The sequence below is a fragment of the Stegodyphus dumicola genome, chromosome X1, assembly GCF_044657685.1.
Source record: "Stegodyphus dumicola isolate Sdum_Otavi_A_Nest chromosome X1, ASM4465768v1".
NCBI classification, from domain to species: Eukaryota; Metazoa; Arthropoda; class Arachnida; order Araneae; family Eresidae; genus Stegodyphus; species Stegodyphus dumicola.
In genome coordinates, this window is record NC_140780.1 from 192,275,529 (window position 1) to 192,290,570 (window position 15,042).

The 15,042-nt window shown below is 33.2% G+C and overlaps 1 protein-coding gene across 4 annotated transcripts in view; it reads left to right on the plus strand.

Moving 5' to 3' along the window:
* Positions 1-364: 364 nt before the first annotated feature.
* The window catches only part of S2P (membrane-bound transcription factor site-2 protease), a 56,903-nt gene continuing 42,225 nt past the window's right edge, over positions 365-15,042 (plus strand). The window contains exons 1-3 of one of the 4 annotated variants that reach the window (XM_085807624.1): positions 365-742; positions 13,856-14,122; positions 14,442-14,545. In XM_085807624.1, coding sequence (XP_085663750.1) covers positions 677-742; positions 13,856-14,122; positions 14,442-14,545 — 437 coding nt within the window. In that variant the 5' untranslated portion in view covers positions 365-676. The remainder of the gene's footprint in view (positions 743-13,855; positions 14,123-14,441; positions 14,546-15,042) is intronic. The other 3 variants (XM_085807625.1, XM_085807626.1, XM_085807623.1) reach the window with 3 other exon arrangements.

Here is a 15,042-nt window from a genome sequence, read left to right on the forward strand (position 1 = left end):
TTCGCCTGAGTCGACGCTCTTGAAGCCTGCCAATGCAGACCTCCTGCAACATCTTGTTCAGACTTCATCTTACTCTGAAATACCTACCATTTCATTTGCCTTAATTGCTATCCAAGAACTGTTCTCGCAAGATTCGACATGGATAGGCACTATTCTAGGCACAGGCGGCCTTCAAGCTGTACGTTCGTTCACCGACAGTATTGTTTATGAGAAAGTGTGCGAGAACTGCCCGCAGAAGTACCACTGAAGGTTTATTGATTCAAAATAAAATGAGAGTTATTAATTACAAATGATAAAGAATTCTGTTTTAAAGTTAGTTTCTGTTTTAAAGTATTTATTAATTAACAGTCTGCAACTTGCACTTTGAATTTGTTGCTGAAGTGAAGAAACAAGAAATCTCGTGGGTACTTCAAATTTTCGTGTGCTAAACGAGTTCAGGTTTCTGGTTTGTCACCGCTTTTCTTTGAACTTTAAACATTATTTATGCGATGGATATTTATCTTCCAGCGTCCACTTAATTAAACGAGTATTGCATTGTCTCGTTATGGGTCCAGTTGTTTATTTTCCAGCATCCGCTTGATTAAACGAGTATTGTTTTATGATGGTATATCGTCTGGAATGTTAAGCTGTAGATATAATTTTTAAACAGCCGGAAGATTAAATATTTACTTCCAGTATGTATTTTCTTCTTATACTAGTCATGTTTTGGTCTATTTTGGCCTTCACTGATATCATTTTTAGGGTAAGTTTATATTCAAATTTGATTTTCAATAATTAGTCACTAGTTCTGGTATTTAGACACATTACTGTGTTTTGATCTGGTATTTAGGCACATTTTATTTTAATTAGGTTATACCGTAAGGGCTCTAGTGTAGAATTGGGTGCCCCTTCGATTACCAACAAGTTTTGTTAAATTTTGGCTATGAAACTTCATTTCTGGTTGCCGTGATAGTTTTAACTTCCTGATTTTTTCTTTTTTTAAATGAAAATAGATTTATGTGTACATGGACAAAGTTAAGGCAGTGTGCAATGCCTAGCTTGTGCAGTTCTCTGATGTTTTTTTTTAAGTGAAAATAGATCGATGTGTACATGGACACAGAATTTGTACAAATCTTTTGACTTCTTATTTTGGTTTTGTTAAGCGCCCATCTTGAAATTGTGCCTTCCTAGTACCGATCTTGGCGTAAAAAAAGAATCGCCAAAAATTAAGGGGCATCCAATTGTAAACTTTTACCAAAGGTACGGCGGCCGAGCGGTAACGTCACTGAACACTGGTAGTTCGGTCCGAGGTTCGAATCCCACGAACGGGCTGGCTGCATGGGCGTTTTCGTGATTTTCCCCATGTGTAACGTGTATACGAGCCAGTTCTCCTTAGAAAGTATTCCACAAAGGCACCCCTCCCTTATGGCAGATAGCCCTCGAGTGCTTTGCAGTAATCTAATAAAACCAAACCAAAGGTACCACCAACTTTTAATAATGATGGCGACTTTTAAATAAAGTAATAATGCATGCAGGTTAATATCAATATGATTTATGACATGACTGCCAAATGAATAAGGATAGGTAGTTGCACTTCACTACCTGACCTGAGTAAACTTAAAACACTGAATTTGAAATTTGTTACTTACCTGTATTTTATAATAATTAAATGTAAAATTGCAGTTTGCTCCAGAAAGAGTAGATGGCAAGATTAAACAAGAGTGTCTGTAAAAAATCAATATTAAAGTGACTATAAAAAATCAATGCCTTCTATATTTATAATTTCAAAACTATTACTATTTCTATTACATTTTCATGCTATTTCTATAAAATATGCCTACCAAGGCACAAGTATCGCATAGGGTTGCAAGGTAAGAGGTAATGAAAGTATCCTAGGTTTCTTGCTAATTTCTTTTTTCTCTTCTAAAGGTGAAAATGTGTTGAGGTTTTTTTAAAAAGCCTAAAGTTTTAGACCTATTGGAACTACTCTTATGTATGCCCTTACTTGGTGACAAATTTCTCGCCAAATATTTTTGGCAAGAAACTCCGGAACTACTCTGATATGCGCCCTCAAGTCGCCAAATTTCTCGTCTCTGTGTACATGGATTCTTGTCAAATATTTTTGGCGAGAAACTTCACGCTGCCATATTACTATCTAAATTTTTTGTCTACATTTTGAACTTTTAGCCTAAAATGTCTCCAAAAACGCGGTTTTCGCACATGCAAAAATTACGTTTTGAACACACAATTTAGCTAAAAATCCGAAACAAAAACAAAAAATTTAGATAGCAAAAACGTTAAGTTTCTAACCAAAAATATTTGACAAGAATCCATGTACACAGCGACATGTTTTAACTTAAAAAAAATCTACGAATTGCACAATATAGGCAACGAACGAATCTACAAACTACGCACACCTCGCTTTAATAAATTAACATAATAATAATAAATTTCAAAGAATACCATGTACACAGCATCCTGTTTAAACTTTAAAAAAATTCTACAAATTGCACAATTTAGGGAAGGAAGGAATCTACGATCTACGCACTCCTCGCTTTAATAAAATAACATAACAACAATAAATTTCAAATAATACCATGTACACAGCATTCTGTTTCAACTTTAAAAAACATCTACGAATTGTACAGTGTAGACACTAAACAACAAAATAAACTACAATAAATTTCAAACAATTTAAAAAAACAACAATAACGACAGAAATTCATACTAAAGAACCAATGAACATAATAATCTACAAAATAAGAACAAGGATAAAATAAAATGCACTTACCATGAATTAATGCGTTTTCGAATAGCAGAAATATAAATTTCATACCGCCTTTAACATGCCACCACGTAATCACTATTGTATTTACACAACAGCCAGACACACTATCCAGAAAATTTATACTATGGTTCCCAAATAAATAAAATCACAAATCCCTACTTCTATCATGCACTGCCATTAAAAATAATCTCCCAGACCCTTTTTCCACACTTCGAAATACCCACTACCCCTCAACAGGATAGCCACAATCATATTTCCTTTTGCCGAACTTCAATTCAACAACAACCATTTTATCTTTCCCTCCCATCTTCTCAGACACAGATGCGAACCAACGAGCTCCAGTGAAAGATTTTTCAACGTCAACAGGGTTGCTGGTTTTCAACGTTGCGCTGGTTTTCGGCGCGAAATCGCGCCAAAAACCAGCGCAGAACACATATCGCCACATTTGGTGAAATTAGGGCGTATATTAGAGTTGTACCGAAACTCCCAAGTTACCATATTACTGTCTAAATTTTTTGTCTACATTTCAAACTTTAAGCCTAAAATGTCTTCAAAAACCACGTTTTAAACACACAATTTAAGCTAAAGATCCGAAACAAATTTATATAGCAAAAAAGTAAAGTTTCTAACCAGAAATATTTGACAAGAATTCGTATACGTAGAGATCTGGACTAATCTTTGGAATGTGGTAACGGGTAGTTTGGCGACATTTTAGTAAGGCGATAAAGGTTACTAACTAGGACTTTAGCAATAATCTGAGAAGTACACAGTTCCAGTCTTTTTTACCTGCAAAGATTCACAAAATTTTCCTGCATTTTCGTGCAAATTTTTCTAATTTATGAGAAAATTTATTTACATGTTTCATATATAAATTTGCTCTGTAAAAACAAATTTCTTTGCACGTCTGTTCCACTTCTTTCCGGAAAATGCCGATCATGATTTTAGCTAATAAGCACTTAGAAACAATTTTTCACCTAATCTTCGTCATGATTAAGCACTTTTGTTCCATAAAAGTTCTAGCATAAGTGTAATTCGGCTAGCAGATTGTTGGGAAAAATGTTGAGTAAAAAAAAAAAAACATGCCTTTACTTATTGAAAAAAAAAATGGTGTCCATAAAAAAAACTAGCAGGGTTGGTCGCCAAAAAATCGCCAAGTTACCATAATCCGAAGATTCACTGAGGTCTGTTTTAACTTTAAAAAACATCACAGAATTGCACAATCTATGCAGCAAAGAAATCTACAAACTACACACACTTCGCTTAAATAAATTAATGTCTAATCTTTGGAATATGGTAACAGGTAGTTTGGCGAAATTTTGGTAAGGCGATAAAGGTTACTAGCTAGGACTTTAGTAGTGGAGATGGATAAAGTCAAGAGTGTGCGCAATGCCATTTTTGTGCAATTCTGGGATGTTTTTTTAAGTGAAAATAGGTCGATGTGTACATGGTTTAGTGATATTTTAATTAAATGATAATTATTTTGTGAATTTTATGTTTGTAGGAATTTGGTATACGTTTAAGTTGACGTAAACGTGCATGGAAATAATTTAAATATTTGATACTAAGTATTTGTAATGCTTGCGGTATGAATTCGTTGGTGACGTGTATAATGTAATAGATGATTTAGAGGTAAAAGTTTTTGGATATTTTATTTATTTTATATGTGGAAATGTTCATATTTGGAAAGGGTAAATACTTTTTCGCGATCAGGTAATTTCATATATGTTCTTTTTACCGGGTTTAAAGATTGAGAAAATTGTCATGTATTTTCGTGAAATTTTTCGAATTTATGAGAAAAAAGCAGTGTACATGGATATAGTGAAGAGTGTGCGCAATGCCATTTTTGTGCAATTCTGGGATGTTTTTTTAAGTAAAAATAAGTCAGCGTGTACATGGTTTATGTGTATGTGTTATTTTGAGAAACGCGTAAGGAGTATGGTATTGTGCACTTTTTCCCAATTTTGCAGTGAATATTTGTCATGATTAAGCAGTTTTGTTTGATAAAATTTCTAGCATAAGTGTAATTCGGCTAGTAGATTGTTGGAAGAAGTGTTCAGTAGATAAAAAGAAAAGAAACATGTCTTTACTTCGTGAAGACAAAATGGCAGCGTGGAAAAAAAAATAGAGGGTTGCTGTAGGAGAGTTGGTTGCCAAATTTTCGCCAAAAAATCGCCAAGTTACCATAATGTAAAGATCAACCAAAACATGCCAGAATTGCACAAAAATGGCATTGTGCACACTCTTGACTTTATCCATGTACACTGCTAAAAGTCCTAGCTAGTAACCTTTATCGCCTTACCAAAATGTCGCCAAACTACCTGTTACCATATTCCAAAGATTAGCCCACTTTTGCTTCATAAAAGTTCTAGCATAAGCGTAATTCGGCTAGCAGATTGTTGGAAAAAAATGTTGAGAGGGGGCTGCAAACCGAGTTTGTGCAATTCTTTGACTTGTTATTTTGACTTTGTGTAGTGGTGATATCTGCACCAAAAATTGCTGCTACACAAAGACAAAATAAGTCAAAGAATTGCACAAACTCGGTATCCATGTACACGTTTACCTATTTTCACTTGGAAAAAATCAGAGAATTGTACAAACTTGGCATTGCACACTCCCTTGACTTTGCCCATGTACACATTGATCTATTTTCACTTAAAAATCTAAAGGAGCACCCAGTTCTGCAGTAGAGGCAAACGAAAAATACATAATCTCAATAAACTACATTTTAAACCAAACAATAAAATAACACACACAAAAAAAAAAAAAAGAAAATCTTGTTATGTATTTTAGCACTACACAAAGCAAAAATCCCCTTACCTTATTTAGAAATTCGTTCGTCTTCAGTCTGTGGCCCACAAAATTCCGTAACAGCATCCAAAAACTTCCTAAAATTATCTGAACTACAATCCGTATATCGGCGTCACCACAGAAATTCACAGACAGAGTCAAAAATATACTACGTGGTTTCGGACTATGGCTATTAAGTAAACCTTCATTTACACAATTAATTCACTTTTCCCCTTTCGTTCCAAATCGTACAGAAACTTCAAATTAATCCTATTACATTCAATCATTGTATCATCTAAACAATGAAATGAGCAATGTACTTCCTAAGCAACACACACCACAAAAGCCCTTGCAAAACATCCCATGATCTAAACTAGAATCAATATATTGGCATCGCCACATAAATTCACAAAAATAAGAGTAAAAAATATCTTACGAAGTTCGACCATATGCATTTCCATCCTACAAACCAGGACACTTGTAATGGCTACTAAGTAAACCTTCATTTGCACACCAGTTAATTAATGCTCTTTTCCCCTTTTATTACAAATCGTACAGAAACTTCAAATTAATCTTACCACATTCAGCCATTCTACCATCTTAACCACAAAACAAGCAATTTACTTTCTAACCAACATACACCACAAGCTATTACAAATTTTTTTCCGTCATTCAAATTTACCGTAGTTACGCAACCGATTACGTCATAATAAAGTTTCCATAACATTCAACCACTCAGGTTACCATAAATGAAACAACTTCACAATAATAAAAGGGGCACCCTTCAATCTACTTTAAACCCATTTTGATTTTCAAGAAGACTATGCTACAGTGGAGTTAGAACTGATTGATTCTCAAAATGATTTATCTGCCAAATCACTTTCTTCAAGCTCTGAAAATATTTGGCTTCCTGTTTCTAAAGAAAAATATTCAATTTTGGTCAGGTTTGTCTCAAAGTCAAAGCAATGTTCAGCTGTACATATCTGTGTGAGATTTCCTTTTCGAGTGTGAAAGGTGTTAAAAATAAGTACAGAAAGACTTAATGATGAACACTTGGAAAAGAGTATTCGAATGGCAGCCACTACCTACTCTCCCAACGCTAAAAAAACTTGTTGATGATAAAAAAAAAAAAAAAAGAATTCCATCCTTCTCATTAAAGTTAATAAGCCTGATAAAAAGTCTTATTATATTTGCTATTTATTATGAACTGCACTTCAGTTTCTCTCTTAGATACAATTCGGTTTCTTTTTGTTATATACAGTTTAACTAAAATTGATTTCACATTTGCTAGAAATATAAGTTTATAGGCAATAAACAAATGTAAGATTTTTTTTTTAAATGTGGGTAGTCCTTTTGGTTGGTACGTACCAACCTTAACCGGAATGCAAGACTTAAAAACGATACTGTAGCTCAGAAACTTCGTAAGTTTGGCGACCACTGGTCTAGAGCAGGAGTCTCCAAACTACGGCCCAAGGCCAGTGAGCACTAATAATCCTGCCTGCCAGGGATTTCTTTCAAATAATTTAATAAAATTTAACGTAACAACTAACATACACATTAACTATTTTATTTAACAGCCATTGTCTATCATGCACATTCTTTATTAAACATGTAAACTTTTTACAACCGTTTCTAAATTTACAATGAGTGAAACATTCTATATAAAAAATCTTGTGAACATGCATGACTTTCTCATACATCCTATTAAATTACACACATTTTTACCACACTTCATTTAAACTTATTTTTTCGGACTTCATTAGAGATATATTTTTCATTCAATCAATTCAGTTCTCACTTTGCAGCAAAAACACATGAAAACTCAAAACAAGAGTTTAAAATGTAAACAAATGGTGGCTTCGTTAGGCTTAGTACCCCTTAAAATACTTTGAAATTGTTGATAATTATACAACTATTGCATGCAGATTAACTAAAGTCATAAAAACCTTAACCGGAATGTAAGAACATAATTCAGTAACTTTTAAAGCAAAAAATGCATAATTTACTAACATATAAGACTAAAAAACCTGAGCCCTTCAAGCCAAATAGTGGATATATATATAAGCTGGATAAGTGTATATATATATTGATTGCAACCAAAAAGGGAGGTACATAACTATATCTTAGGTGAAACTGCATGAAAGTGTAAAAAACAAGGTACTTTGTAAGATCATAGTATATAGATCCAATCACAAAACTCTCACTGCCTCTTTTAAAAACGGGTATGCTGTCCATTGTACTTGCATTGCCGTGATATGATGAATTAACTGGATCCTGGCCCTCGAAGCTTCGTGAAAGAGCTGATATGGCCCGCGAGCTAAAATGTTCTGATACCCCTGGCATCAGGGATATTTTTTTAATAGGGTGTTATTGAGGTCTCTTATCTGTAAGAATCTATCCATCTAGGAATAAGGAGGTAATGCACATTTGTTTACCTAACAGAAAGCTGGAGAGGAGGTAAAAAATATTAAGGACATGAAAAGTTAATTGTAAATGAGGTTATTCTTTTACTTGCATTCTTTTGTGCTAAACTCCTTCCAGGAACCTGGAATGAACTGAGAACCAGGAGAAAATGCTTGATCAATTTTGTATGTTCATGTAAAGGTTGAATTATGCAATATGTAGATCATAACTACTTTAGATCAGAGTTTTTGTAAAAATGTGGCTCAAGGCTTTCGTTTTAGAATTAAACTCCCTTATAAGGTCATTAAGACTTGTTTTTTAGTAGTTTAAATTCTGGTAAGGATAACTGGAAAGTTACCCTTACCTAAGTTAACCCATTTTACTATGATTTGAATTTGTACTATAACTTCTTTTTGTTAGCCATTACCAAGATGCAAATGAGTAAGCTTATTTAAGGCTGAGTTTTCAAAAGTTTTAGACATAGAGCTTTTGGCAGCGACGATCAGAGTTGTACTTTCTGTCATCCAACTCTGCTAAATTAGTATTCTGGCATTAGCATTTTGGTAGCTGAAGTTATATCACACTGTTAGAAATTTGAATGAATGCTTAGTTAGGACATTTGTATGGTAGTCTACCTTTAAGTGATAGAGGTTATGCAGTTGTTAAGATTTGATAAAAAGATTATTTAAAATCTTGGGATATTGCAGTGCTTCCACAGGCAGCGGTATAACTTTCTGGTTTGTCCAAGTAGGGTTAATGGAAATCTTAAGTAAATTTGACACATGATAGTTACCTATAAATTAATTTTTTCTCGTATGCTCAGGACAGATGTTACTGTCAGTTACTTGACAAATGATTTACATCAGAAGCAGTAAAATATATGGGCTTCATATATTTCTAAAAAATCATGCAGAGAGGGTTTAATTTCAAGATAAAGGTTGTAATGAGAATTTTAAGACTAGTCTTTCTCTGTTAAATATTTATGGTTCAACACTATTATTTGTCACATACATAAACTCTGAAATATGTAAATTGAGGTTTTATGCGTTAATTTTTCTGTTTCTCTTTTTATATATTTGTATAGTATAAACTCCATGATCCGGAATTGTGAGGACATCAGTGATTCTGGATTTTGGAAATTTCCAAGTTTTAGGTCATGATATATTTCTTGAAGAAAGAGATATTTTGCATAAAGAAAGGATTTCTTAATGTCAAGTGTGTAAAATTAAAATGGAACTTGAAGCTGAAATTGCAGTATTTTCTAGATTTAAAATCATGCTATGATAGTCGGCCTTTTTTTTTTTTAAATTTAATTACAACAAACCATTCAAGGGCTGTCTGCTTAGGGAAGGGATGCCTTCATGGATTCGAACCTGCAGACTGAACTATTAGTGTTCAGCAACTTTACTACTCTGCCGCTGGTAGACCTTCTATTGTACTCATTGATTATAACATTTTCATTGCAATGTAAAACTTCAGTTATATCATCTTTATTACACATTTCTTCTGCTATTTCATTAATCAAAAATTTTGCTTTTTCTTGTGATATCCGAAAACTTTCAGATTTGCGGCTCTTATCATCATCATGATAAAATCTGGTACCCGGTAATAAATTATACCAAGCACTTTAACCCATTAACCGCCAAAACTACAAGGAATGTTTCTTTTCTCATGAAAATAATAACAAATATTAAATTAAGTATTTATAACATAAATTTACATTGAAAATAAAAAAAAAAAATGCTCTTACCTGTGGAAAATGCGAGTGTTGCGTTCGCGCAACGTCAGCGGAATAAGACTACGGATGTTTAGTGAGTAGGATTGTACTCGTGTGATGTTTCTATTGAGTGGAGCGCAGGATTACTTTTTAGCTGTATAACATTTTATAAATCTACAAATCACTTTACTTGTAATTAATTTAACATTAAATATACATTGTATTTCTTTTACAAATACAGATTATTTCAATTGAAAGATTCAAGCATGAAAATCTTGATTACAATCACGATGTAAAGCTACATTACATACTTTGCATCTATAAACAGTCTGGCTATGGTACTCTTTACAACAAAGTCTTTTGTTATCAACGGACTTTACGATAAAATGTCTACTATCTCCATGCAATGGTTTTTTAATGCTGAATTTACTAGGTCTTCCTGTTGCTGATCTATTTCTGGCTAATTCTACACTCTCAATAGGAGTTTGCAAAAGAAATAATGCATTCTCGCATCTGAAATCTAAAAGAGTTTATTTCCAGCAGTAAAAAGTGGTGATATTTAGTAAGTTTAGATACGGTCTAACCTCATATAATTTATCAGTATTGTCAATTTGACTATTGTCAAATGCAAATTCTGCTTCATATTCCTGTACTGCAAACGTGATATTGATTCTCGTACAACAGGAACAGAAATGTCCTTATCAAAAGACTAATACTTTTTTCCTTGAGGTAAAGAATAATATCCTGTAAGCAATAATTTTCCAATAAATCTCCTATAGGCTTCAGATGCAATAATTTTTTTTTTTCTTTTTTTTCTTTTTTTTTTTTACTGAGCGTATATATTTGTCTGTTCAGCAAGAAGAGAGTAAATATCTAAACCAAAACGAAAATCGAAAATCTGTGCACTAGTTTTACCTTGTATTTTGTCTTTTATAATTTCTCTTCTCTCTCTTTCTTCATGTTCTTCCTGACACATAACTAACAGTTCCTTTTTTATCCACTTCAAGATTTCAATCTTCGGCTTTTTAAACTTTTTAGTATGACTATAACTGCTTTTAGAAGGCTGAAACTTACTTCTTACGTGAATTTCAACTTCCCCAGCAGTATCATTTGGTAAAATATCATTATCATTATTTAAAACATTGCCATTCCTTTCTTCTTCGTCAGTAGTTTCTGCAATTTCTGAGGGAACAACAACAATATCAGTTTCATTCTGGTCATTATTAACATTATCATCATCTATTTCTTCATCAAAAAATCTTTGAAGGGCTTCTCCTAATGTAAGATACCTCGTACTAGGCATTTTTAAACCACCAGAACATCGAAAGGAATGAGTGGAAAAGGAGATTGACTACCCGTTTCCTGCTGACGTTGCGTCAGCGCAACACCTGTTTTCTTTTGCTTCCCAACACAAATATAAACATCTGACTGATGTAATGTTCTGATAAACGGTGACCTTGACTAAAAATAGATCACTTATAAAGACGGCGATTCTTTTGTTAAATATTTTCAGCAAAAATACCCGGTCGAAAATTTTGCTTAAATTTTGCTTAAAGTATGAGATTAATTATTATAAACAAAATGATTGTTGAAGGCAAATATTTTTTTACAGAAATAATCTTCATAATATTCCCTACACAAAATCATCTGCTGGTATAAAATATCTTAAGTAGTTACATTTATATACGCATTTATTTTGACCGTTGCGTCAACGCAACACCAGCGGCTAATGGGTTAAAATATCTGCAAAAACGTTGGTCTCATGATCTTGCAGTGCCCATGTATCAAATTTTTTATTAAAATATTTTTAGAATTCTTAGTCTAACATCATCATCACTTTTTAAAAGAATACTCTGTGTATATTTTAAATAAACTACTTTCAGCATGCATTAAATTCCAGTGTCCATTGGCTGATTGACGGATGTACAGTTTCAGGGAAAGAGTAAAACTGAGATGTTATTTACTGAAAATGTAATTGTAATAAGATTATTAATAAAAAACAAAATAATAAGCTGCTTTATATCAGAAAATTAATGGAAGAGTGCAGTTTGCTATGTTGAATGAACGTTGATTACTCAGAATCCAATTCTTTGCCCTTTCCCGCTACTATGCTAACAAACAAACAAAAAAAAAAATCAACTGATTAAAGCAAGGGATATCTCAGGGCTCTGTACAGAGTCTTTATATTATACATCTGCAGAATGAAATCAAATCTGTTATTACTCATGATTGCAAAATTGGTTTATTTGAGGACGACATTGTACTTTGGCGTAGTGGTCCAAACATTGACATCTCAAATCTAGTATAAATGATTCAGTTTGGGAAATTCAGGACTTTGCTGGGGATCATAAACTTAGTTTTACTCCTTTTAAATCTACAATTGGGTTCTTTACAACAGACAGTTGGCTATATAGTTACGGTCCAAAAATTTTCTTAAATGGTCACCTCTTACAGTGTGAGAGAGAGGCATCCCAAATATCTTGGTTTTGTCCTTGACTCTGAAATCACGTGTAATAATCACATCGATCTGCTGGTATGTAGGGCTAGAAAGTGACTGAGTATTTTGAAATTTATTCCTGGCTGTGACTGGGGCACTGATGCCAAGAACCTAAGGATAACTTATATCTATTTGCTTTATAAGACCGATTCTTGAATGTGGTTTTCAAATCTCCCATGTGGCCTTGGATATACAATTTCAAAATCAGATTATAAATCAGCCTATACAAATTTCTAAAATCAGGAAAGAGTACAACTGAGTGCAACATGCCTTATTGCAGGACTACGCAACAGTACTCCAGCTGAAATCGTTCTCTACAAGGCTGATTTGCAACCCATGCGGCTGAGAAGTAACCCTAGTCTTACTAAGTACATTAGCAAACTCCTAAGTTTTGTGAACAACATTGTACTGCAATCTTTTTGAATGGTTGTGAAATAATCAAAGATTAAAAAGGAATAGTCCCCTGAGTCATGCTAAGAAATTGGATGTATTGCAGGCTTCTGTTAAATTTAATTCTTTGAAGCCTATCGCATCCCCTATGGACTCATTGTCTGGTGTATTTTTCCATATATGGTTATTGACTAATAAGTCCTCTTAACATCCTGCGTACTTAAGATGGGTTGCTTTGGGAAGTGATTAATAGAATACCTTTCGAGGCAGTTCTGATATATATATGTAGCTGTAAGAATAAACATGGATGCACTGGTAGCGGGACTGTTATTAAATTTGCAGTGGAAAGAATTTCTCTCAAGTGTAGAAATATGGATTTCTGTTACGTTTTCAGCTCTAAGTTGATCTCTGTTGATATGGCTTTGGACTATGCTCTAAAGCAGTGTTTATCCAGGGAAACCTGAATCCTTGCGGACAGCCGCAGTGTAATCCAGTACCTAGATAAATGGAGCAATATTATAAAGATCTGAGAGGAATTATTGAAAAATTCAAGGCCTTAACCCCATTCATCTGTCCTTCATCTACAATAGATACTATCTTATGTAAATCTGAAATATGATATAGTGAATAGACTAGCAAAGGAGGGTACTTTCATGCCTCAGGTTTTTGCTGAACCTTTGGACCTGTCTTGAACTATACTCGAGAAGATAAGCTTTAACTAACAATTGCTGGAGACAGCTACCAACACACTCGTTGTATTTTGTAGTACAGTTCCCAATACTGCAATTGGTTTCAAGGGTCACAGGAAGAACCAAACAGCTCTGGCTCGGTTGACTTCAAGACATTTAAAGACCCTCAGATATTCCTGTGATACTAAAAACTTTCTTACTTGTGCCATATGTAAAAACTGGTAAGTTACTGTGCAACATCTACTTAGTTGTGTTGCCTTGGTACGTGAAGATATGCTGAAGAGACTTAATTTCATGTTGGAAGTTATGAAAGCGAATGAACTTCATGGATCGGGATTAGTAAGAAGAAGAGAAAACTCTTGCCTTTTTCTTGATTCATAGATTTTGTAAGGAGAAAAAGATTTATTTTTTTTTGGGGGGGGGGGCTACTGGTTTGGAGGACCAGATGTTGTTCACTCTGACTTCATTTATCTGTTCTATAGAAATATTTATTTATATTTATAAATTATGTAATATATATTTTATATGTATAATTATATTGTATGTATTTTATGTATAAATTGTATATTACATTTAATTGCAATTTAAGTATGCTTATATTATAGACTTGCATGTTCTTCCCATATTTAACGCTACTGAATTCGAGTGGTGTGACTGTTGGATTTGGCTTTCTTGTCTTGTCTATCACCCGCTTTAACAGTACTTTCCGTAAGCTGGGCCATCTGAAACCAAATTTATTGCGGAAGTTCTATGATTTTGGTGCTGTAATAACAGTTTTTAGTCTTTTGCCCAGTGTTGCATTGCTGATAATATCATGGTTTCATGATTTTGAAGAACCAGGAGATTATGGTGGTCCATTTCTTACTCCAGTGGTAAGTTTTTTTTTTTTTTTTTTTTTGTATGGTTTGGTATCTGTTGTAAAAAACCATAAACTAAACATATATTAATCCAACTATTAAGAAATTTTCTGAAATATTTGGAATATTTCTAAAATATGTTGTAAGAAAGATAATATACTCAGAATATAAAATTAGGTTAAAAAAATCAGCCATAGATTTCCATAAATCAGTTTCGAGTACATAGACTAAATAATAACATAAAAAATTTCAGATTCGTTTATGCATATGGTTATTTTATTTATTTATTTATATCTAAGAAAAGTCTTCATTATTTTAAAACTTTCTTTCTTAGCTGCCTGGCTTTAATCTGCCATATTCACACCTACCATATTACATAACTGGATTGTTTATATGCACCTTAGTTCATGAATTTGGTCATGCTCTTGCAGCGAGCAGGTAAAGTTTTTTTTTTTTTTTAAATTTATTTTTTTAATTTTTTTTTATTTATTATTTTTTTTATGTAAAATATAAGTAAATAGTATAGCCTATTAAATACTAAATTTTACAATTGTAGTTTAGATTTAACTAAATATATTTCTTGTGCTAGTTGAGCATGTGTATGTTTCAAATATTTTATTATATATGTATGCATGCTAGAAATATAAATAATTATTTAGCATAATATGAAATACTACTACTGTTTGAAAAGGATTAGCTAAAAGTGCTAAATGCTGGTAGTTCAGCTCAAGTTCAAATCCTGGCAAACAGGCTGCCTGAAGTTCTCATGTTTTTTATTATGTTTAACATAAATATGAGCTAGTTTCCTCCATGAAGTCATTCCTTGCCTTAGGCAGATAGCCCTTGAGTGTTTTGCCATAATCCAATCCAAATCATATACTCAATAGTTACTGTGCCTCATATAAGGCAGTATTGCATGCAGTGACAGATAGATG